Source organism: Parus major, chromosome 4 (genome assembly GCF_001522545.3).
Source record: "Parus major isolate Abel chromosome 4, Parus_major1.1, whole genome shotgun sequence".
Lineage (NCBI taxonomy): Eukaryota > Metazoa > Chordata > Aves > Passeriformes > Paridae > Parus > Parus major.
The window spans coordinates 5,361,954-5,386,840 of NC_031771.1; the positions used below are offsets into that span (position 1 = coordinate 5,361,954).

At 40.9% G+C, this 24,887-nt stretch overlaps 1 protein-coding gene and 1 long non-coding RNA gene across 11 annotated transcripts in view; both read left to right on the forward strand.

Annotated features, from left to right (window-relative positions):
- Positions 1 to 414: 414 nt before the first annotated feature.
- Positions 415 to 5,375, forward strand: LOC107203025. The gene is made up of 5 exons (XR_001520947.2): positions 415 to 1,148; positions 2,366 to 2,498; positions 2,602 to 2,735; positions 4,152 to 4,253; positions 4,944 to 5,375. It is a non-coding gene; the product is annotated as an uncharacterized LOC107203025 (long non-coding RNA).
- Positions 5,376 to 5,850: 475 nt separating this feature from the next.
- KIAA1109 (KIAA1109 ortholog) overlaps positions 5,851 to 24,887 on the forward strand; it is an 86,819-nt gene continuing 67,782 nt past the window's right edge. For all 10 annotated transcript variants that reach the window (XM_015624256.3, XM_015624257.3, XM_015624263.3 and 7 more), the window contains exons 1-8: positions 5,851 to 5,950; positions 13,435 to 13,564; positions 16,313 to 16,429; positions 17,814 to 17,892; positions 18,527 to 18,591; positions 21,729 to 21,915; positions 22,993 to 23,074; positions 23,767 to 23,960. In XM_015624256.3, coding sequence (XP_015479742.1) covers positions 13,468 to 13,564; positions 16,313 to 16,429; positions 17,814 to 17,892; positions 18,527 to 18,591; positions 21,729 to 21,915; positions 22,993 to 23,074; positions 23,767 to 23,960 — 821 coding nt within the window. In that variant the 5' untranslated portion in view covers positions 5,851 to 5,950; positions 13,435 to 13,467. The remainder of the gene's footprint in view (positions 5,951 to 13,434; positions 13,565 to 16,312; positions 16,430 to 17,813; positions 17,893 to 18,526; positions 18,592 to 21,728; positions 21,916 to 22,992; positions 23,075 to 23,766; positions 23,961 to 24,887) is intronic.

Below are 24,887 nucleotides of genomic sequence, written 5' to 3' on the forward strand. Positions count from 1 at the left end.
GCTTTACATGTGCACATCCAGCAAGTGATGGAGGGTAGAAAGTTGGGATTTTAAAATAATAAATGAAGGTTTTTGTGAAAAAATAAAACGTGCAGGTGCAACACAGGGACACTCAAGTGTGTTTTAGGGATTGCCAAGATACAGCAATGGGATCTTGTGGAATCCCTACCTGTTTTCTTGTTTTCACCTGTCATTTTATGAAGTTAAAAGTACCAATTTTTTTCCAGAAATAGCATATTTAGTGCTGTCTAAAAACAGTTTTAATTGATGAATTTTAGAAAATTTTTGGTTTCCACAAGCTATACCCTGGGCTTGCTGCAATCACTGTTAATTTTGTGTGTTTGATGCCTGTTTCCTCACAGGATAATATGTGTCCAATAGGTCTGAATGAGAGGCACAAGAACAGTCCTGAGAATCTGGCTAAACAACACTGGTCTCTAAAATGCAGATTTTATTATCAGTGTTGGTTTACAGTCACACTCATTAATTACCAGAAGGAAACAGTTTATGAAAGTGATAGTTTGAAGAAACTAATAAAAGTGAACATGTTTTGTTAGTATTCTCATATTCTACTCTGACTGCTGATCAAAGTGAAAATTATATTGCTTAGTTTGGAGGAATATGACAGCACAACCTTTATGTAAGGTAAGTTATATTTTCCTTTGCAATTTTTTTAGGGATTGAATGAAGAATATCTTCAAATGTAGATTTTTCTACATTTTTCTTATATTCACATAAGATCTGGGTGCACAGATGCAGACACCAGTAAATTACTCACAGAGCAAGGATGCTTTCCTCAGTTAAGGAACCTGTTTGGGAATCAGTTTTTGGCTGCACCACGAAAAGGGGAACTCCTTTGAAAGACAGGCAACATTCAGTGAAACTCCTAGAATAAATACTCTTTGGAAGTTAAAAAAACACTGAGTACTGAAAGGTCAAGTATGGAGTAAATTAATTCTGTAATTGATAACAAGCGACTTCCAGCTCTGGCAAATTATGTACTTAAAACAAATTATTAATATTTGTTTGTTTTCTGAACTAAGTGTCTATGATTTTATCCTCAGATGAAAAGAACCAAGGAATTTAAGATTTTGCCCTGAAGTTAAAGGATGTGGGTGTTTTGACCCAGAAGCTTCTGGCTTGTTGAAGTGAGTTTTCGCAGTGTTGTGAATATTTTGCATAACGAATATTTATATTTCTTTATCTCTAAGCTCAGTGTTTGTTTGTTTTCAATGTAATCTAGAATGAACTCTTATAGTAAATACTGATGTTACTTAGAGGAAACATAAATCAACCATTGATATCCTCACAGCTCCAGCAACTTCAAACCCCACACTAAAGCAGAGTTGAAGACAGAATTAAGATTCATAATACACAGAGTAGTAGTAATGTACTTTTTTTTTCTTTCCTATTTATTTGCAATTGATGTCTCAGAGCTGGGAGCAAGAGGGAAATATTTTGAATTCTGAGTTGATTACTGTGCTGCTCTTGGTCCACCAAAGGCGTGAGATGCCACGTCTGCACTCTGCAGCCTCTGATACCAAATGCAGCATCAGGAAAACAATTCCCTGGTATTCTAAGAGAGCTCCCTGCAAGAGGATTGCCTGACAAGGGCTTTTCAATCTGATAAGGCTATGGAAGGGCTCTTTACAGCCTCCTGATTAAATGAATTGTCTCTCAAGTAACTGATGCCAGTGAATCAGCTTCCAGCTCCACGATGGTGAATGCCTGATTCTGCTTACTGGGCTGTTGCAGGATTTTTAGAGGGGTCATACCTGTGAGTGTCATTTAATGTCAGTTGGGAAGTGACTGCTCCATTCCCCTGGAAAATGCCAGGGCTGCTCTAACAAGGTAAATGGTTTAAGTCCCAGAAAATACTATGAATATTCAGTCATATTTTTGCTTTTGTTAAATAGTGTTGAGTACCCGGCAGCTACTGGTTCTTTCTGAATAAATTCTGGCAGCCTTGACATCAGTTTGTCTTTGACCCTTGGATGGCATCACCCAAAGATAAAGCAATGGGCTAAATGACTTGGGAGCTTTTAGAACAATGTTCAGAGAAGCATCTTCCACTGCAAAGCAGAAGAGGCATAAATAATTTAAAGACAGTGCTTTTACTCAACTACTCCTCTTTGCTTACAAAGAAAGTCTTGGAATTTCAGGCATGAAAATAAACATACTGAGGTAAATGGGGATGCCACTCAATGCAAAACAAGATATAGCATAGAGGATGTAACTTTCCTTAACTTGAAAGTTGTATGATGAGACAACATTTATAAAATCTTTTCAGCTGCCATGCTGATAACTAGAGATGAAACATCATATGCTGGGAAGAATTAAGGATGAAATATTCTCTGTTTTTTAGGCCATGGGAAAAATTCGGGCAAGATTGAAAAGTTATACCCTAGAGACAACATTCAAGCCTGGGCCATTTGTTTTGTGTGCATATATATGCACCATCAGAAGATGCCAGTTTTCCCCCAAAAGGGAAGCCTCTGGTATGTTAGGGAGCAGACAGGAGTGGAAAAACCCCATGATTTAGCCCCACCCTGAAAAATGTGAATCTAGATATCACAGTTATTTTGTTACTTTACTTTAAAGGTATGGAATTGTGTTGCAGTGCATTGTATTTCATCTGTTAATCTCAAACTGCCTCGAGAATGGCTTCAGTGTGTCAGGAGAGGCATTCCTGGAGCTTCAGATCTGAGTCATCAACTGGGTTACAGAAGACAAAGGTAATTAATCAATTCATTTCTCTTACGACATGAGCTTTTAGGTTTGTGTGGCTAAGGTATCTTGAAGCTTTGATTATTAGTTTACCCTTTTAAAAGTAATTTCTACAAGTAAATTTCAAATGTCAAATGTATTTTATTGGCTGGAATCAGCGTACAGAAGGATGGGCTGAGAAAAGCAATTTGGCATCATTCCTTATCAGAAAGAAAATGAAGGGAAAACTCCTTTAAGAAGAGAGAATGAAAAGAAAGCGGGAGAAAATATCAGGACCTAATTTGTAGACACTCCCCCAAAAGGTCATGGGAGGTAATGGAAGGAATGAAACTGGTGATGGAAATGAGCATCAGAGGCAAACATCCCAAAAATGCAATCTTCAAAAAAACAGCAGGCAATCAGGCAGGGGTGCTGAGAGAATCCACAAAGCTCACGTCAGCACTAACCTACAGCAGCCACCAGCTCCAGTCCCTGTCACACCCAGGCAACACCCCTGATTCCAGGGAGCTGCACTCAGGGCTCAGAAACTTGAACCAGGAGCCCCTCTAAAAAGAGGAAATCCTGGCACCCATTTTCCATGGCTCCAGGCTGGGATGCAGTGACTCACTGCACTGCCCATGTGCAAGGCATGGTGAGAGCCTGAGAACAACCAGTTTCCTTGAAGTGAGTAAAATGATGCTGAAAAAATAATTCTCAGGTGTAAAAATAGAGGGATGTGAAAACAGGACAAATCTAAACCTAAAAATGATATAAATTTTTGGTACTAGTTGCTAAAATTACTCTTTGTTACCAGTTTTATTAGAAATAGTTCTAATTCTTGCTGCATTAACAAAGAAAGGAACAAAGACCTAGAAAACTGCAGTGCTGCTGGCTGTCCTAAGGCAAAGTGAAGCTGTTAAATTGCAGGTTACAAATACACACAGGGGCTCATTTTTCAGACAAACATTTTGGACTTCAGCCAACCTTTGCTTAGAAATACTGCATGGAATAACCTTTGGGCTTGATTTTATCTGTTGCACAAGCAGACTTAAAGCCTCTCCATTTCCTCCACACCAATAGAATTGGAATAAGACCCAGAGTTTTGGCTACCCTGGATTTTCTATTTCAAACCTGGTAACTTTAAGTTGTGGTATTACACTAAGAATAGAAATAATTTTTCCCTCTGCCTTATTTTGGTTGTTCTGGGACACATTCTGCCCTGTATTGATAAGAGTTTAAAAATAAGTCTAGTCAAACATAAAAATATTTTTGTGAGAGGAAAGCACACGTTTCTTTTACGGAGAATGTAAATATTAGTGTCCTTTAGAAAACAAATAAGTTCAAAGGTGTAGAGGGGTAAATATTTTTCCTCGTATTAATTCTGTATTTCAGTTTTCCAGCCAGGCCTGTGTCAGCATTAAAGCTTTTACCTCCATCTCTTACAGCAGGCACAGGCCCACCTTCCCCAAGTTCTAGTGATAGCTTTGAGCTAACATTTCTTTGTGTGACTTATCTGCATGGACCTCATCAAAGCCTTCAGGCACCATGTGAGTAAAAACATTTGGAAGAGCCTCTCAAAACTCCATCCCTTCAGCACAGCAGGTCAGGGAAGAGTGCTGGAGCCCACTGCTCTAGCAACAGCAGGGAAGGAGGTGGAAGGGGGGGCTTCAATATGAAAACCAGGAATATTTAAACAATATTTTTCTTACTATGCTTGGTATGATGGGAATGTTATAGAAAACAGTGAGGATAAACCTCGTTAGGTAACGCTGGCTTTGATGGTGGTTCATCTGTTGGGTGGAGGATGCATGGAGCTGCTCTGAGCACGGCTCTGTCCAGCAGGGTGCTGGGGGCAGCTGGGGTCAGGGCTCACCTGTGGGACTGCTCAAGGGATAATCCTGCCAGTGCCTTTCTGTGCCAGGTTAAGAGCTCTTGTCAGGCCCCCAGGGGCATCCATGGCCTTGTGCAGCAGGCAGGATCATGCTCGCTGTTTGCTGATCTAGCTGGAAGTTGGCTCTGTGGGGAAAACCATGCAGAATGCTTGAGCAGAGACGAGCCAGGAGGCAGGAACACGTGGGCCACAGAGAGGAGCCGGGAGCCCTCTGCTCAGCTGGGCTGTTTCACTTTGGCCCGAGCAAATCCAGGCAGCCCGTAGACAGGTCTCACTGTCAGGCCGGTGAGAGCAGCACCATGGCTTAGGGAATGTGTGTTTCTCACCCAGAGGATTTATTTTGCAGCTACCAAGGGGTACAACCAGCCTTCTGATCCAGGTGCCCGAGGATGGGTACCCCCCAGGAGACACGGGAAACCCTGGGGGCCTTGAGGGAACGTGGAGCTCAGCACCAGTGTTGACAAGTGTGCAAGCACCTCATGGAAGAATGTACGTGTACACACACACACACACAGTGTCACTATTTTGGTTTCCTCTGGTGCACTGCTGAAGGCTGGAGGATGCACGCCTGGGTGATTTTAAAGAAAACTAAGTATTTCATCATCCCATGGCGATTCTAAAGAAAAGCGTGTACTTATATTTGGCTACACCGGGCAGTCAAGCCACAGCCACACGTGTTCAAAAGCGTCTGAAAATTCACTTTTTTAATCTCGTTTCGAGGGGCCAGCTTTCTTCGCCTGCTTCGGAGGGCACAAACAACGGGCGGGAAAACGAACAGCCCTTTACCGGGCGGCTCAGCCAACAAACCCCTCCGGTGCCTCGCAGTTAAACGCTGCGAGGACGAGGGCGAGCGGCAGGTGCCGCGGGCGCGCAGGCGCTCGCTCCGCCAGCCGCCGGCGGGCGGGCAGCACTCCTTCTCCCGAGGTAACGGGCACCCAGCCGCGCCGGGGGCGGTATCCATTAGCCAGACTCCAATTTCGGGCCCCTGTGCCCGCCGGCCCCGCAAGGTATCGGCTCCGGCCACGCCCGCGGGGCCAAGCGCGCCGCGCACATCTGGCGGCTCCAGCTGTGCCCGCGCCTGCGCGCGCCGCGGAGGGGCGGGCGCGGCTCCCGCACACACACACGGGGCAGGCGCCGCCCCTCGCCATTGGCGGAGCGGCGCCTCGGTCCCACCCCCTCGGGGGGCGGACGGCCCCGCCATTGGCTGCGCGGCACGGCGGCGCCTCTCGGTTGGCTGCGGAGGCCCCGTGGGCGGGGCCGCGCCTTCACCGTGAGGTGCGGGAGGGCCCCGGCCGCCGCTGCCGCCGCCGCCGGTTCCGGGTCCGCGGGGAAGAAGCCGCGGAGGGCGATGGCGTAAGTGAGGGGAGGGAGCTGCGAGCGGGCTGCGCTCCGCTTCCCGCTGGGATGGGCCCGGCGCGCAGGGGTCGGCCCCGCCGCTCGCCCTGGGCCTGCCGGGAACACGCAGCCGCCCCCGCGCCGGGAGGAGCCGCGGTTCGGCGCGGGGCTCTGCCGGGCCGGGACGGGGAGGAGGCCTGGTGCCTACCCCTCCGCCCCGGAGGGCGGTGTGGTGACCCCCGGGTGCTGGTCCCGCCGTGCTTCCCGTGGTGCCGGCCGCTCCACGGGGGAGCGGTGCCAGGAGAAGCCCCTCCGGTGTCGGGGATTCCTTGTTTTCCCTTTGGCGTGGGTTAACGCCGTGCAGAAAGGGTGTGAGGCCAGGGGGCGGGAGCTCAGGCGCCTCCGCTTGTGTTTGGCCTGCGAGGGAAGTTTCTCTGTGCTGGTCCCTGGGCGGTGAAAGGCGATCTCTGCCAGTGCCTCTGGTCCTGAGAGGGTTTGAGACACACACAGTGATTTAACAGGACTTGCACCTGCTTTTTGGTGCGTCTGAAGCTGTAGTGGTAATGATACGTAATGATGTTTTGATAACGCGTTTGCACTTTGCATTATCAATAAAAAACCCGATGTAGTTACATTACGGATATAATTAATACATAACATAACACTGATACCGTGGAGGTGTGTTTTAGAGGTGGCCATGTAGCAAATATCCCGATCACAATCTCTGTCTGGACTGGTTTTCCCATCCTAAGACACATCTCCACAGCAGCCTTCACCCAACTTTGTGATAACTTCCCAAGCTGGTAGTTTGCTGCAGCGTGTAACTTTATATTCCATTAGCTTAATATTGAAAAGGCCACAGTTGTTGCCACGTGAGTTCTTCTGTTGTGTCACTTAATCCAGTAATTCTGCTTTTCTGGCTTGTTCTTTTTATTGTGGCCATGTAAGGTTTTTTTTTCCTGCCCTCTGCTTTTTATTTGTAGTGACCAGCTAAACAATGGGGCCAGAAATTTTGGCAACTGAAAAGAAAAACTGGCGTGGAGGAGGGAGTATTCCTCTTGTTTGTAAAAGTATGTTAATAGGTTATTCAAGCAGCCATTGATAAAAGCAGTATTGAGCGTCCATTTAGGCAGTTGGCTCTGAATGGATGTTCAGGGATGTTCGTTTAGGAACATGGCCTGAGTTTTGCACATTCTGAGAGTGTTCATGAGTAGGTTTTTTTGTAGTGGATCGTCTGGGCTCATTGTGTGAAGGTATGGACACATTTAGGGAGATCTCTTATCCTCGTGCATGGCGTGCTGAAGTCACTCACCCTTTTGGGAATGCTGTTAGAGAACTTTGGCATGTGAAATGTGCATCAGCTGCTGTTTGGTGATTGCTCTTTTGCATCGTTTTATCCCGTGGGAAATAGGCAAGAGGTTTATGCTTTTGGTTAGCAGTGTGCAGAATTACCTTGTGTTTACTGTGATATGTAATACCTTCTGCTAGTAACTTCTTATCTCCTCACATAACTTGTTCTAGCACTTGTTACTGCATCAAAATCTTTTGTTGTGACTGGTCTGGTGTGAACCTGTAGGTAGTTCCCTTAAGGATGGAGGTATTTGTAGCTACAAGACTGACTCTTAGTTTGATTGATTGATGGCAAAGACTTCCCCTTTCCTCAAATTGTGGTGATGTGTCAGAGGAGAAATTTAGAGGAAGTATACTTCTAGAAAAATTCATAGGTATGGAGTAGATGACTTAGTTTCATAGAGTATTTCAAAGGTACAGTGCTGTGCTCAAATTGAAAAAGGGGAAGAAAAGAAAAAGTTATTGCCTTGTTGTTAAGACCAACAACAAAGGCCCCAAAGGCAGTAATTTTATTTTTCTCTCTAAGGTGGGGAGTGTGCATGAGGGAAATCCTTACTTATTTCTACTACTGTGAGCCTTTAGGTTCTGGTTTTTGTGGGTTTTGGGGTTTGTTTTTTTTGGTTTTGTCCTTTCTTTCCTCTTCAGTATCAAAGCCTGGCACTGTGAGCAGGAAAAGAACCAGCTCTCCTGAAGATGTCTGGGAGGCAAGGTTAAGCAGTATTTTTTTACTTTTTAAAAGGTAAATTAAAAACTATCCCAATCAGGAATCCTAGGCTAGCAGTGGTGTGTTGGTTGCCATAGCAGGAGTTTGTCTTATATCTTTTCTGCTGGAAAACTCATGTCATGTACTATTAAAAATAGATAAATAAAAGATACCACTTGTGCTGTGAAACTCTACCTCATTGGGTAGGCTATTGTGAGAATGATTTTTATCTTGTATCTTACTGTTTCTTTGAGTATGCTTTAATTCTGATTTAAATGGTTTTGAAGCAGACCTGTTATTTACTAAGCTACTGTAGTGCAAATTTTGTTTGACTAAGGCTGTCCACACACCGGCTCAACCAGGTGTGGCTCTGCTGAGCTCTGCTTTCAATGCAGCTGCTTCTGCTAGGGGTTGTAGCAGGATTTCATTGGTGTAATTAAAGCTCTAGTTTATTTTCTTTACAGTTTACCGCTAGTGGGACTTCAAGCACGGGCAGACAGGGCAGAAAACAGACCTAAATCTTTGCTGATTTTTTGCAAAAAAAACCTCAGACCTGCTGATTTTAATTGGGTGCCAGCTATGAAGGCAATGCAGTTTGTCCCGTGGCAGAATTGCTCTGTGGCTGCTGTCACTTCCCTTGGTTTTTTTGTGTGGGTTTGTTGGGTTTTTTTTTTGAGAACAACCTTTCTTCTCTTCCTTCCTCTTCCCTTTGCTTGTTGACTGAAGAGTAGCTGAATTTCCTAAGCTGTGCTGGGATGGGTTTGAAGTGTTTGACCTAGCTGGAGAGTTTTGGGACAGGCGCCAAGGTTGGCAGCTTTTTGTTTTGTGAGATGTGTTTAATGTGCCTCTGGGTGCTGACAGTGTAAGAGTATCCTGAGAGGAAAGTTGTGTCTATGTTTGTGAGCCTCCTTTATAATATCATTTACTTATCTAAACCTCTGATTTCACAGCAGGAGTGCTGCAGACCCTTTGAAAGGCAGTGATGGAGTGGGTAATGCAAAAATACCTTTTCTTTCCCTTAAGGAACTGCCTTAGGTCTGGTTTCTTTTTTGAGATGAGGCATCCAGACATGTTATGTACATCCATTTATTGAGACATGGGGGACTTGCCTCCTGTCATTTAGTGTGTCACTTCGGGTGCAATTGTCACTCCACCAATTACTAATTGCTGTAGAAGCTGGGAGCGTCCTCAGAATGGTAGTTAACCTCTAATAACACAAATTTAGCATAAACTCGATAAGCACTTGATTTCTGTGAAGATCTGAGGGATATGTCTGGCATATTTAAACTCCTGATTTATTCCCCCCATGAATTCCAGCAGTAATAAGGGAATTGGCCATGTCAGTTATTTCCCTACCCACTTCATAACCATATAAAAGTATTTCTTCTCAATATGAAATGCCTACTTTCCCCCCACCTTTGGACACCGCTTTTATTCAGCTGCTTCTACAGGGGTGTGCCAGGAAAATGACTTTACAAAGGATGTGATAAACAGACATTTATTTTTCTTTCTCCTCTCCCAGCTCAAGATGCAGATCACCTTTATGCTCCCAGGCACTGAGTCAAACATTTGTTGCCTTTGTGCCCATCTGTAGGTGCAGGACAGACCTTTTACAGGTGGGTGCAGCTGTCCCTGCCAAATGGCTGCACTCTGGTCACCGAGTTTCTGGTTTCTCTCCTGCCAGCTCTTGCATATATTCATGCCTCCTGTAAATTTTTAATGACTTAGCTCAAGCAGAGGTTTGTTCTTGGTGTTGAGTTAATTTGCCAGGCTGAGGTTAAAACGAGTTTACCTATCTGATGTGATTGAAATGAGTTTATAGAGGTTAGGAATGGCTGCTTTTGAGTATTTGGCTTTTTAGGGATGGAATATTTGCAGTGAAAATTGGATCGGGTTTGTAATACTGGAAGCAGGCTGAAAATTAAGTGCCTCCCCCCAGGATTTTAACTTCCCTTGCATCTTTTTGGTACTGTGAAGAATGGATTATGTGTGACACAAGATATTAACATTCACTTTTTAAAGTCTGTTAAGTATGTGTTTTTGCTATAAAGACAGCCTGGCTGACTACAAGGTGCAACTTCACAGTAAAATCGAACCCTCATACCTTTAAGGCAGTCCAGTGTCTCCCTTGAGCTTGCTACATGCTCCAGACACGCACAACCTGAAAAGCAGGCCCCTAGTATTTCAGAATGGGCATCATAAATAAGGGATTTGGCCTTTATCTCTTCTTGCTTCAGATATTCATTTGGAGAAAGATGACTACACGACACCCTAAAGGGCTGCTGTGAAGATAAAATATGAGTATCAGTGTTCTGTCACCTCAGTGCCACAGAATACTCCTCCTGTCTTCTTCCCAGGAGAAAGCTAATACATTTTTTATTTATTAACGTGGTATGTGGTAAATGAGAGCCACAAGTGACATAATGAATAGTAAAAATGTGTTTAAAAAATAAGGCAGTGGGGAAAGCAAATAAATCCAAACACTTAGGGTTTTGGACTATATTTCAGCATGCTGACTGAGCTGTTCATCACAGAACAGCAGAGACCTTGAGAAAAGATGATAAATAAATGCAGAGACATGAATGTGAAGTTCTGGGTTTCTGTTCCTCTTTGTTATATTTTCTGTTGTGTTTTTTGCATGGTTGTCAAGAGACAATTTCACACCTTCCAGTCTTGTCATTCCAAGAGTAGCTCCTGGCAGAGTTTACTTCAGAGAATACAGTAGGCAGAATGAAGGAGCATTCAGGCTCAGCAGCCTATGGATGACTGTTCCTGGAGAGCTCAGCCCTTTGCTCTGATGGCAAAGTTGAGTTTGCACCCTGGAGTAAATGTAGCCGAGTGTGGGCAGTGAGAGGCCAGGGGAATTCACACCTATGGTTACAGTGTATAGAGCATGGCAGAGGAAGGCTGAGAGGTCCAGGGCTTAAACCAATGGCTACATTGTATAGGGGGTGGAAGGTGCAGGACTGTGGACCGAAAGAAATGCTGGATACTGAAAGTAGCAAATATTTGTTCTGAAAAGGTTGCATCTCTTCCTCTAAGCAGTCTTGATGGTCTGGGTCCCCTGCTGCTTTATCCCCTGGGCCTTATAAATGCACGGGGACGTTATGAGCAGTGTTACTCCTTAAGTCTCTGCTTGTATCCCCATTCTATTACAATAATTCATAATCTAAGTGGATTAAGGACCTGATTCCTCTGAGAGGTGTGTTGAGAGTTCACATCCAGTGCAGATGTTGCTCCTGCCTGGTTTTGGGTGGTTATGCTTTTATTGCCAGCATCCTCCCTCAAAGAACTTGATCAAGGGCAAAGACTTACCCTAATGAAAAAAAAAAAAAAAACCAAAAAAAAACCAACAAAAAAAATCGTTGGGCCAGAATGTTAAAGGATCATCTTTGAAGCTCAGATATGTTGTATTGACACATGATGAGTGATGGGGGGTTCCTGACTTTATTTGCATATAGGTAGAAAATGTATCCCAGAAAAAAATTGAAAGTATGTCCAGTTTATGGTTATGGATAGTGATGACAAAAAAAATGATGAAAACTGTATTTAAGTAGCTATGTGTTGAGACTCAATGATTTCAGTCTCCAAGTTGTCTTGCCACAGTCCTATTTAATGATTTTTAATAATTTCTTAGTATAATGTAATTTTGGATGATAATTTCTTAGGAAAAAGTCATGGTTCACTTCCTTGGCAAGATAAATATTGGTGGCTGAGGCTATAGAATGACAGTCCTCACCTATTGACAACATTTCCATGGTAGCCTTGGTCACAACAGAGTGACCCCATTGCCCCTTGGTGAGAAAGGGAGAGAACAAGTTCTTCCATCCTTTTATGCTGGAAGTGTTGATTTGGCTTTCTCTCTTTACCCTGTGATTCAGGGGTTAAAGGCTCCCGGAGGCTGCCTGCAGAGGCATCATCTGCCTCATCATACAAGCTGACATGTGCCTTTTTTATTAGGGTACTGTGGATGTCTTAAAGCAAATCACAGTGCCATTATGGGATTTAATTTGCTGTTCTAAAGTCCCTTCTGAAACAACAGCTCCTTTCTTAGTCTGTGTACATGTGTGTGATGTTTACTCCTCTTATTCCTCCCCTCGTAAGGGAGTAAGTTGGTAGCTTTTTTGTCATCCCTGCTGGAAACTGGTGTTGGTTCATTGTGTTTCTTTGTTGTTTCTTTTATTCTGTGTGCTGCTTTCATTTTCTTCCCTCTCCATTCTATTCCTTCCTGCAGAAGGGGTAATGGACAAATTATTAACACTTACTCTTGGGACTGTACTCCTGTTGTAGTTCTAAACACAGGCTCTTGGTTCAGCAGAATACAACAAGAGAAACAAGTGCATTAAAGGCAGGTTTTTTCCAACTTCTTCCAGTTAAAATAATGATAGTAGTTTCAGCATTAAAGGAAAAAACAGATGAATTGCTACATTTATTGCTAACATTTGCAAATACCGACTATTCCAAAGCTGTTATGCTGCTGAAAAACTAAGGACTCATCAATATGAGTTTTATGTTCTAAAGCTCTTGATGGAGAAACCGGCGGAGATTTTGTAAAAAAGGGCAATAAGGTCTACTCATTTTTTGAAGGTTGAATATTGTCAGGAAGACAGGCTGCCAGGAGCTGGAAGGTGTTAGAAAATAAAAAAAAGAAGTAGAATTAATGCTTCTTTTTTTGTAAGAAGATTTGACAGATAAGGTCCAAGGGAGAAGACTTCAAATAAAACCAATGCAACAAAAATACTGCTGTGTAATTACAGATGTTGCTGAGTTGAGCAACTCCCTGCTAATCACATTTAATTAATATAACCCAGTTGCAAGGTGATTTATGGGTGATTTAAAGAAGTCAGAAGAGGTCAGGACTGGTTTTCTGTTCTCTATAACAGATCAACCAGGTAGTCAGTTTTTACAGAATGATGCAAATCAATCCTTAAACAGAATTAATGGATACAGGAGGTTTTGGGAATTTTCTGTAACTGCTTGAAGTGTCTCCTTTGGCCTTTTCTTCTGCAAGGGCAGGGGTTTAGTCTTGTTACATTTTTGCATTTTAGTAAGCTTAATTCAGCCGTATTTTAACTTGTATGTTCAGTTTCCTTTTGACTTACTGCTGTTGCACAACAGCTTTAGACATTTATTTGCTTTTGTATGCTGTAGAGGGCATTCAGGGTACTAAATTTGGAGAGCATATTTTGGTATTTTGTTGATATGTAGTTTGTTTGGGGCAGTCATGTGCCTAGAAACTGTTCCAGCAGAGATGAGTGGAAGCGTTTCTGGAGCTCTGGAGTAGAAGAGGTAACTGAGAATCATGAAGATGTTATTGAAGAAATAAAACAAGTACATTTGTATTTGTGTTAAACAGACTGCTGGAGATGATTTAAGATGGTACATAGTCCATTTTTTTCCTGTCCATGTTACTCATTTTGATTTTGAAATGGTTTTATTTTTCCTTCAGTTCTATAGGTGCTGATGCAAAAACAGTGTAGCAATGGATCAAAGAAAAAATGATAGTTTTGTCCCAAGTATCACGCAGCTGGAAGACTTCCTGACAGAACATGACTCTAACGTTGTTTGGCTGTTAGTAGGTAAGGTTAACTCTTCTGTTTTGGTTAAATTTCTTTTATCATACCATAACAAAGGATTAGCATGACAGTCAGCTACAATAACTTCCTTATGCCAATATGTGCCTACCTGCCATTTAATCTGGTGTAGTTTGGAAAGTGATCTGAGGTCTATTGTGTTTAATGACACAGCTTCCAGACTGAATTGTGTGCCACAATGAGCCTTTAAGCCAAGCTTTCATTTAATCATTTTCAAGCTGGATTTGTAAACATGCCTGATTTAGTTATGCTGATTTATTTATTTTTTTTTATAGCACTAGTGCTATTGCTTATATTGGTATAGGTATTCTTATTTTCTGAATCTATAAACAAGTGAATCAAGGACAGGAAAATAAATATGAAGTTATATTCAGGTCCACATAAGAATACTGAAAGTGTGCAGTGAATTCAGACTTTTCCAAAGGTAGATAATGCCTGCTTTCCAGCCTTGACTCTTGGACTTGGAGTGAGGGGCAACACAGGATCAACTTTATTTTTTCACTTTCACTTCTGATAAGTTAAAGCAGTCTGTTGGCTATTGACATACTGGAATTATTTTTCAGTAGGCCAAATTAAATAGAAAGGACATAGGTAAATTATTTGAGGGTGCTTACTTTTTGTTATTTATTTCACTTTTAATGTGTTGAAATGGAAAAAAAAATCTATGCTCAACATAGATTTCTCAGTGTAGTCAAGTTGAAAATAGGGGAAATCGGTGGTAGTAGCTCATGGTAAAACGTGGGACAGATGCAAATAGATCTGAAAATTTTGTTTTCAAAAGCTTTGACTTGTTTTCTGTTATGAAGTTTGGATAGAAACACATTTGAATGATTGAGTTTATTAACTGACTCAGTTTCAACCAGCCTTTCCTCCTTTGCTTTTATCTGCTGACCTATGGCATTCTATTATAATGGGACATAAAAAGATATCAGTAATTTCTTCTCTTGAATGGTGAAACAACTAACTACTGGTCTCAGTGAAAGGTGATGAATTCCAGAAATGAACATGCTCCTCAAAGAGCTGTTGCTCACTTCTGGAATCATTTCTAAAAGTCACATGCAGTAAAACTTCAGAGATGCAATTTCCAAAACTTGGTTTCAGTGAATAGGCTTGAAAACTCAAGAGTATAATAATGAAATTAATGAAGTTTATGGGATTTGGTGAAGAACAAGGCTACAGCTGGCAGCAGAGGTGAATCTAGTGCTGAAGGCAAGGGATCAGGACTGGAAACTGCACTGGTTTCCCAATTTTTCTCAGAAGGTTCCACCTTAAGAGGGCATCCTCTTGACTTGAGCCATCTAGAAGTGTCTAGTTGAACTTGAACCTCAAATTAAGCTTTATGGACCCTCAGAGTAAGAGTCATCCCACCTTTCTCCCTCCCCACAGAGCACCAGCTGTGAGGAGCTTACTCACCTGAAAGTGGGGGAGGTGAACACTGTCCTTGGAGTGTGACTGCCCTCAATGCCAGCTGGGATTTCTTGGGATGTAGCTTCCACCCTCCCTGCTCTTTCCTGTGTGATCACCCACACAGATTTGGTTCGTTTAATGTGTCAAGCAGCATATTGCCCAAGGGTATGAGCTGCTTGAATTTTGGTCACACTGGATCCATTTCCACTAAGGAAAGGACAAAAGTCATGGGAGCCAATTTCACCCTCTCTTTCTCTTTCAACGAAGTTTTGTTACGAAGCAGTGGAATATCCCACTGAAAAAAAATTAAAGGGACAGTGGAAGAACAGATTGTTTTTGTAGTTTTTTTTTTTTTTTTGAGTAATCACCTGAACTCTCTTCAAAGTGAAGTCATACTCCTATGCCAGTCTGCACTTCAGCATTTCCATATAAGTTTTCCATTTTTAACATAAATTAAAAACTTCTGTTACAAGGTTCAGGTTTTTTCCCTACTCTGCTTTGGGTGAAACAGAATAGTAATTATCAGTAAGGTGAATTGGAACTAGTCCATTCCTTGGCATTACCATTCCTTTTGGGTTTGTCCTTCTGGAAGCTTAGAGAACCCTTGTAATTAGAATTAGGTTACTAGCTCTTAATCAACTAAAGTAAAAATTACTTTGGGGATTAGCAGACCTAATTTAAAATAATAAAAAAAAAGTGTTTCTCATGGGATTGCTATTTCCTTTTTTCCCTATCAAATTCCATGCTTGAACTGTTGAGATATTTTTGCTAACCCAAGGGCTGGTACGTTTCTCTCAGGATGTAGCATTGTAGGAAATGGTTTCATGTATGATAATGTTTCCTGTGATAATATGTGAAAGACTGGAAATTTAAGTTACAGTTCACAATTTGGAGAAAAGTAGGGAAGGGATGTAGTATGACTTGGGAAGTGTTGGGGTTTTTTAGGGTGTTCTGAAATAAATGTCCCTGTGGGACAATCCATGTTACAGTTCAGTCTATAAAATCTAACTTCTTAGATGATAAGTGATGTAATGAAATAATGTGGTCCTCTGGGAGGACAGGGTTTTTTTTTATATTGGGGAATGGAAGAGCACTGAACAGCCTATATTTTTCTGGCCTTCCTATTTCCCTTTTTTTTTCCCCCATCTCTTCACACCCTTCTCACACCATCTCTCTAAAAACACCCATTGAAGTTTCCCAGCAGTTTAAATATTTTTTTGAAGAGCAGGAAGAACACTTCTATGCCTCGTAGTCCTAATAGGTAAGGTTTTTATCTGGGTCAGTGTACTTTAAAATATGCTTTAATTCACTGTAATCTTTCAACAGCAACAATATTGTCCTGTGGATGGATTATCTACCTAACTTACTATAATTCCCGGAACATTGGACTCATTTTAACGCTGGTTCTTAACAGATTATATAAACATGGCTACATCCATATTGGTAAGTTGTGACTAATGTAATGCCACTCTTTGTCTGCTGCTTTTTATCATACCTCAGTTTGCTAAAACCTTGAAGTAAACTCAGTGTTCCTTTGTTAGTGTGATTTGAAAACATTCAGTGGATTCAAAGCAGAGACTCAAGCCTTGAGTTCCTGTTCCAACACTGTCCTTGCTTTCTAAATAAGTTGTCAGAACAACTAACCACTGGTTGATCCATACTGGGACTATGATATGTAGAATTGATACTGGCTTGAACATTTTGCATCAAAATCCATTAACTTTTTATTAAAATATTTTAAACTTTTTTTCAATAAAACAGGTCAGTGCAAATCACTTGGGCACTCACCCACTTACAAAAATATCTGGTGCTGAGTCACAGACGGCTGTAGCCCACAACCTCACTGATCACACTTTTAATTTTCTTTCACTTGCTCCTCTGCCTTCCTCTGTGTGCTTCACAGAATAGCTATGACTTTATTTCTGGGCTTTTTCCTGCAACTATACATCATAAACGTAGTGAAAACTTAAAACCAAAAAAAAATCCCACTCACACTTGGCCTGTCAGGGACACCCTTGTAATTTATTTGCTTATATCCTCAAGATAAGAACTGTGTTCCAAACCATTTCCAAATCCAGCTTTTTTGAACAGCAAAATAGATTAAATACTCACTGGCTGCTACACTTGATCTATAGGCTTTTATTAAAATTTATCTGTGAAATTGCCATTGAGTAAGGCCAGCTGACATGGCTGAGCAAATATGTGGTATTCTTAATAAACCTCATCACTAAGGAGAACATACTGTTAATTAAATCCCATGATTTACAGCTTGGTTTCAGTTGTTTACTGTTGATTTTTTTATTTTTTAATTTTTTTAATTATGGTGTACTTAACTTTCTGTGAGTGAGGTGAAAAGCCTTAGGAAAAATTTGGGCTGTTGCATTACTTGCTGGTCTTTTCTTACTTATTAATCCTTCTTGCTGTAAGCATAATTTGTTGTAATAATTGGACCAAAATCCTTACAGCCATTTAAAATTTTTGAAAACAATTCATCAGGAATCTTTGTTTCTCTGGTTATGGTCTTGCACACAATGGCTTGAGACTGTAAATGTTCTAAGCAGCTTTTCTAACTCTCTTGAGCTTTGCAAGGCACCTGGATGTTTCTGAGTGACTCATGTGCCTCAGGGGCTTGGTTGTTTTGTTGTGCCAAACTCAGCATCCTTTAGTTGTGTACTTTGTCTTCTGTGTTGTGAATCTCTGACTTCCCTACTAAGGGAAAACTCAAGATACTCAGTTAACCCATTTCAGATAATTTAATGCTGTATTCTCTCTGTTCATAAAATCAAAAGCTTTAGGCTAATAAATATTTATTTTTTTATATAATTAGGTTCCTTTTCATTCTCTGTGCTGTCTGGAAAAGTCATGGTGCGTGAAATCTATTTCATCACGGAGGACATGTCCATCAGGTACAAACATCCAAGGGAGTTCCCCTTCTAAATAAGTATTTTAAATACAGGTCTAAATAGCACAAATCGAAATGTAGTTTTTCCAATGGGCAGTATATTTATAAGTGCTAGACTGTCTCTTTTGGTGCTAGTATTTACTACTCCAACATACTTGTGAGCTTGTTTGCTGCTTTAGCCTTATCATTTGGAAGTGAGTGCTGGATAAGATTGTAGCTGTCCTTAACATTTGTCAAATAAACAGCTTTGGAATATGCAGGAGAACTGCTTTTTAATTTATGTCTTTGGCTCCCTTATGCTTCTGCTCTTAAGTCTGGAAGCTTCATGTTGGCCAAGTAGTTGGCATGTATTTGCTGGGATTCAGAGGAGTTTGTTTCGTGAACTGCACGCCAGCAAATAGTTTGTAGTTTTGATTTTTGCTATCAGATTTGTAAAGCCTTGAGGAGGCAGTGGATAGGGGGTTTTATACAAGTTTCAGCTAAAGCAGGAATTGTGTAATAACACTGTGTAATGTAATGCTTTGTGCTTTTATGTTGCTTGTACACTGCCTCAGCTGCAGATCTCTGCACAAACTGCATGTGGGATGTTGGATTGTCACTCTCTCAGCTTCTCTTTTATTCCAATTTATTTGATTCAGAATTCAAGATGGATTTATCATTTTTCGCTGGTGGAAGATGTACAACCCTAAGCAGAAGCAGCACGGTAAGTTTCCAAGTTGACATTTTCAGGTAGAAATGAAAACAGAAACACACTTCCTTTGCACAATCACAGGCATTCAATTGCTTTGTAAATATGTACCTGAAGTATTCTGGATCCTCAGAAGGTATGGATTTGTTCACTGGTTGCAGAGTAGATGAAATAAATACAGGATTCATTATCAGGGACATGAACCCTTCTTGACCCAACCCGTTCATTAATCTTAATAGTAGCTTTCATTAGCAGGAGTCCAAGCATAATTGTCTCTGTATTGAAGTTGATAACTGTGATGAATAGAGATGTCTTATGTTCTGCAAGTGGCTTTAGTTTCTGGTTTTCAGTGTTGTGCTTTCAGTGTTTTAGGTAAAGTGTTATGGGAAGAGGTGTTCTTAGTATTTGACAAGCCCATGTCTCGATGACATCTGTGGTCACACAAGTGGGGAAGTGTGAAAAATTAATTTATTTTTCTTCCTTATCTCTGGCTGAAGATGGGTGATTAACAGAGATGCAAGAGATGAATTGTATCTGCAGAAAACACAGTGAAAAAGCCTGAGTAGCCTAGGGCTGTGTGCTTAATCATTTGTAGGAGTAAAATCTTGTTGAATGGTACTTGGGTCCTGCCTCTTGTGACTTTTGGAGCTATCACAGCTGCATCGCTCATTCAAGGAGGTCCAGAAATGTTAGCTGTCTACAGCTGAGTACACTAATTAAGAGGGTCATTGAACTTTAGAGGGCTTTTTTTTTTCCTGTCCTTGCCTTTGGGAGTGGTTTCTGCTGGTGTGAAACCTCTTAGACTTGTCAGCAAGCTCGTGGAGCTGTTGCTGTGTCGGTACCAGCTCAGCAGTGGCAGAAGTATGGCATGCAAAATCAGTCAGGTGAATGTGAGACACCACTCTGGGCAGTGATAGGAGCTTGGAAGAGCTGCTCATTTCTATTTACTGAGGCACTACTCACCCTCTGAGGTGGTAGGGCACAATTCAAATTTGTTATACCATAAAAAAGTCATTCAAGAAGTGGAACCTAGTCTTACAGTTAATTAGATTTTGCCAACCAAAGGTTACTTTCCAACAGGTTTTCATAGGATTGTCCTCATCTGCTAGTTAAAACATATTCTCTAGTGGATCAGAGAATGAAAAAAGGAATTGCATTTAATGCAGTGAAGATGGTTGCCTGTCCTTTATGGTGGCATTTTTGCTTTGCAATATTGCAAGGCTTTAAGGTTTCCTGCTGGCATTTAAAGCTACATGATTAGTGGACTTCTAACAGAAGTTAGAGGTGTCCAGGTCTGACAACAAAGTAACGTGGGTAAAATACTCTTTAAATGTTAAATCATGCTGGGGCTTGAGGTTTTGTATATATTTGAGAAGTGGAAGTGGTTTAGGAACAAAAACTGGAGGATCATGTTGTGGACAGAGCACACCCTAATGACTTGGCTTAGGTGCCACAGCCCATTATCAATTTTCACGTTGTGAAACAATCTGGTAGTTACTTACACATAACCTACATAAATGCTTCTTTGAATCATTTAGTGTCATAACATTCAGATTTGCTTGTCTCTTTTTCCTTGCCCTTTTTTCTTCTTTTTCAAAAGTGTTTTAGCCAGCCAAATTGATGTGTGGAGGTCAAACCTTGGTTTTGTTGTTGGGAAGAAGAGATGCTTGTCTCTTTAAATCCCCTTTAAAGAAATGAATAAGTACATATGATTTCATTTAGTAAATGAAGTCTAATGCTTGCCTCCAGGAATTGAAAAATTACATTTATTTGTGGTTTTGATGCTACTGAGATCTCCCGGGTGAGCAATTGTGTGTCCCGATCTTTGTCCGTGTTATTCTTTGTCTGACTCTTATTGATGCAAGTTAAGGTTGGCAACAAATGGATTTGATGGTGCTTTTATGAAAACAGGAAGGAACTGAAGCTGGCTTATTAACTTTCCTGTCTCCTGTTCAAGAAAACTGTGATGTCAGTGTGTTCTGGAAACTTGCTTTCCATATGTATATATTTTTATAGTTATACGGAAATACCTGGTACTGTAGGTGTGATGGGGAAAAAGTGGGTTGTTGTTGGGACAGTGTTGCAGAGATGTGTGATTTTGGGGGACAGATGAGTTTTTTATTAAATTGGGTGCATTTAATCAAGCAGATATCTCTAAACCTTGGATCTTGGGCATCTGCATTTTTTCTTTTGACCCTGACCACAAATGTTTGCTCTGAGTTTTAATTTCTCGTGTCTTTGGAAAATGCTGCCTTCAGTTAGTACCCCCTGAGTTACAGATTGGGGACTCCTGTAATAAGCATTGATTCTTCAGCTGCCTGAAGTCTGTTTGACTTAAGAAGACCAGATGAGGTTTTTAGAGCAGCTCAGGTCTCTTGAGTCAATGTGTAATGGGCACTCTTTCAACTGGGTAATTAGGGGGAAGTGGTGTGAGCTTTTCCCTCACATTAACTGCATAATTAGGTCACACTTTCTGAGGCAAAAGTATGTCAAAGTATGTCACAGTCAGCTCTCTATTTCATCAGCAGATGTTAAAATAGGTTTTAAAGATCAGAGAGCCAAGCTGATAGAACAGTTGAAATTTTAATTCAAAATTAATTTGACTGATTACACAAAATTAGTATGATCCTGTTAGTTCTGCATATTAATGTTTTCTGTTTCTCTGTGAGAGAGAGCTTTTTTCCACTTCAGGCATGCTGTACCAGGGAGCTTGGCTAGAAAACCATTTGGGTTTTGAGATTGAATTGATCTCAGTGATATCTGTGCTAAAAAGCAGGAATTTTCACTGATGCTTCTGGTCTATGCATAAAGAGGGATATTTGTTTGTTTGTTTTCATACATGAGACTGAAAAACTTCATTTACCATTTTGTGCAGTTTCTGGCTGGATTTATTTTTGGACTGTGACCTAGGGGTGAAATGCCTTTCAGATTTAATACTTTGTATGCAGCTGTCTTATTTGCCAAGTTTTACTGATTTGCTTAGAATGCTTCAATTACTTTGTGGAGTTTTTTACTGCTTTTTAATATATACTTCAGCAGCTGTTCACTACTGTGTGGATTGGTTTTGCAAAATGTGCAAATTTGAGAAACTGTAAATATTCCAAGGGAATATTGAAATAGAATTAGAACATCTTTTCCTACTATTTGATTAGATCCAAAGGCAGAAACTCGACTGTATATTATGGTGAATGACTTTGAATTTCACGTGTACAACCGCTCTGAACTTTATGGACAACTTCAAGAACTGTTTGGCTTGGATCCCACAATAATTCCAGCAAAAAAAGATGATGAGAGAGCACAAGTGAATGGGAGGCAGAGAACACACGCCAATCTTGAAAGGTAAATAATTATTAATTTTGCTATTTTGTCGATGCTTTGTTCTGCAAAGCGCTGAACTAATTGGGGAATGTTTTGTTAATGTGTGCTCTGGAGGCCAAACAAGGAAAGCACAGCTGAGAGAAATTGCACTGACAAGCCTGACAGTCTGAATATTTTCCCTTTCCTCAGATTTCTTACCAATGATAATTAAAAAACACAGCCCAACAAACCAAGCAGTCTTGTTTAATGATCAGAGACAGGCTGAAAAATCTATTTCAAATACAGTGTGGAGAGGAAGCATGTGTTGAAGAGGATTATGCTGGCAGAATAATAGTGGTTTTGCTCAGTAGAAGTAACAGCTGCTCAAGACATTGAGAAGGCAAAATGTGAGGATCTGTATGGTCTTGTGTACAGCACACAAACTGTCTTGTGTTAATTCCTCTCTTTGGGGTACCCCAGAAAACATGGTGTGGAAATACAAGGAGTTTTACATGGCTTGTGTGCAGTGCCATCAGAGGTTCAACAATCAGCCTCTCTTTGGGCAGGACCACACCAGACTGATTTACTGTCATGAGCAGAGAAAATCTAATGAGACTTGAGTCCTGCCACTGCTGCTGGCCAGTGGGCAGCTGCAGGATGCTGTGGCAGTCCTGAGTTTGAGTAAGGGCTCTGCCTCCCAGCCAGTCACATTGTGGTTTTATCTCAAGCCCTTATTGACAGGCACAGGAAGGATTTCTGCCTTTGAGGAGGATGTGTCATGGGAAATGAAAAATCCCATGCCTCAACAGGAGTATTTAGAACAGGCCAAGATCCCATGAGGAAGATTTATTTAACTATTGCTCTGAGTTAAACAAGGCATGCCTGTTTCCTACCTGTGTCAGCACCAAGGTGTAGCTCCATGTGCTTCCTGCTGTTCTCCCAGGCTTGGGAAGCCTGGAAAGTTGTCTGCTAGCAGGTCCTTTGCAGGAGGCACCTCTGGGGAAAGTGTTCCCTGAGATCTGTGCCCTGAAGACCTCTGCTTGAAAAATTTGGCTGGTTCTTTTGCAGAAAAGACACAATAATAACCTCCCCCCCCTTTTTTTTTTTTTTTAAATTTAGTGTTAAAGTAAAAACAGAATCTCAAGACCCCTCTTCTTCATGGAGATCACTTATTCCGGTCATTAAAGTCAATGTGAGCACGGTGAGTGAAAATATCCTTATAAGGAAAATATTTATCAGTATTTGCTTAAAAATTACTCTTGCCATTTATTTTTCTTACACATTCTATTTAAAGTTTTTGTTTGTCTTCATGATTTAAAGAAGATAAAGTTACGCCATGATCATTCCTCTGACACAGTCACAAATCCTGTTGGTGGCTGTGGAAACACAGTTATGTTCTAACTTCTGGGAAATACTCTTGCCTTAGACTTAGTAATGATTTTCAGAGTATCAAGTAATTAAATTGTGGGTGTTGTACAGTATGGGGTGTGTTGGGGTTTTGGCAGGTGTTTGGGGTTGTTTTCCTTTTTTTTTTTTTTCCCCTTGCATGTTTTAATAGCAATATTTGGATGTATTTTTTAAAATCTGAAGTTACATCCTAAAACCACACCCCCCCCTCAAAACAACCCAAATTAACAGCAGCATGAAAGAACCAGGAAAGCTGTTATTGAGGTAATAGAAGAAAAAAAATCAGAGTTTAACATACAAATATTTTTAGTTATGCACAGGTTATGGCCAGAAGTTTTATCCATGTTTTTTATTTTCACATGGCTGGTTCAGCTGCATTATTGTAGGTAAATAAATACTTAAATGTAGGAGATCAGTGTAAATAGATATTTAGATATAAGACATCAGTGATTACCTGTGAGTTACTGGGTTTGCTTTTTGGTTTAGGGTCGCTTGGCATTTGGGAATCACTATCAGCCACAAACACTTTGCATTAACTTTGATGATGCCTTTTTGACATACACCACAAAACCACCTTCAAGCCACCTTGATCAGTTCATGCACATCGTGAAGGGAAAATTGGAAAATGTTCGAGTCATGCTGGTTCCAAGTCCAAGATATGTTGGTCTTCAAAATGATGAGTAAGTTTGGGGTATTTTTGTATCCATATTATTTTATTTTTTATTTTAAGAGCACAAAGAAGAGAATGTTTCTTGTGCTTCATTGTCTTTATTTCACTCAGTTGCCGTTTATTACCTGAAGCTCTGAAGGTTTTTAATTTTGGATCTTGAACAAATTTCGTTTATGGAGAAAAGCACTGTTTTTTTGTGTTATTTTGGGTTTGTATTTGTGTGTGTCTGTGTTCTGCTCTATTATTAAACATAGAATCATAGAATAGTTTGGGTTGGAAAGGTTTCTTTGAAGGCCATCTAGTTCAACCCCTCTGCAATGAGCAGGGACATCTTCAACCAGATCAGATTGCTCAGAGCCCCTTCCAGCCTGGCCTTGAATGTTTCCAGGAATGTGGCATCCTGTGTCCAAGGTCTGTTTTCCTTCTCTCAGGTACTAGAGCTGTATCCAGGCTTTGCCAGCACTAAATTTCTAGCTGAAATGCAAGGTTTCAAGTGTTGACTTCTGTAAAGCTGATTGATGGTTTAGGAAATACTAAAAAAAATACCCAAACTGGGAAAAAGTTGTGTGATATTTCTAGAGGGGAAACCATGTTATCTTTTGAAGACAGATTGCTGATCCTTTTACCTCTGTGTATTCTGCATAAGTGAGGTTAGGCAGCTTGAAAAAACTGAAGTCAAACACAAGCCTGAGTGCTTGCATCAAGTAATAAAATAAACTGTACATCATTTGTACCTTAATTGGCTTTTTATCAGCCAAATGCTGCTGTTTGTAACATGCCTTTATGTTTTTCAAAGAACACTCAGTGGCTGTGTACAGAATCTTACTCTTCCAACATGACGACAAAGGAAATTTCTGCAACTAATATTGAAAACAAACAAGATTAAAACAAAATAGGATTAAGATGCTCAAACTATTAGTTTTTCCTCCTGCTTCCT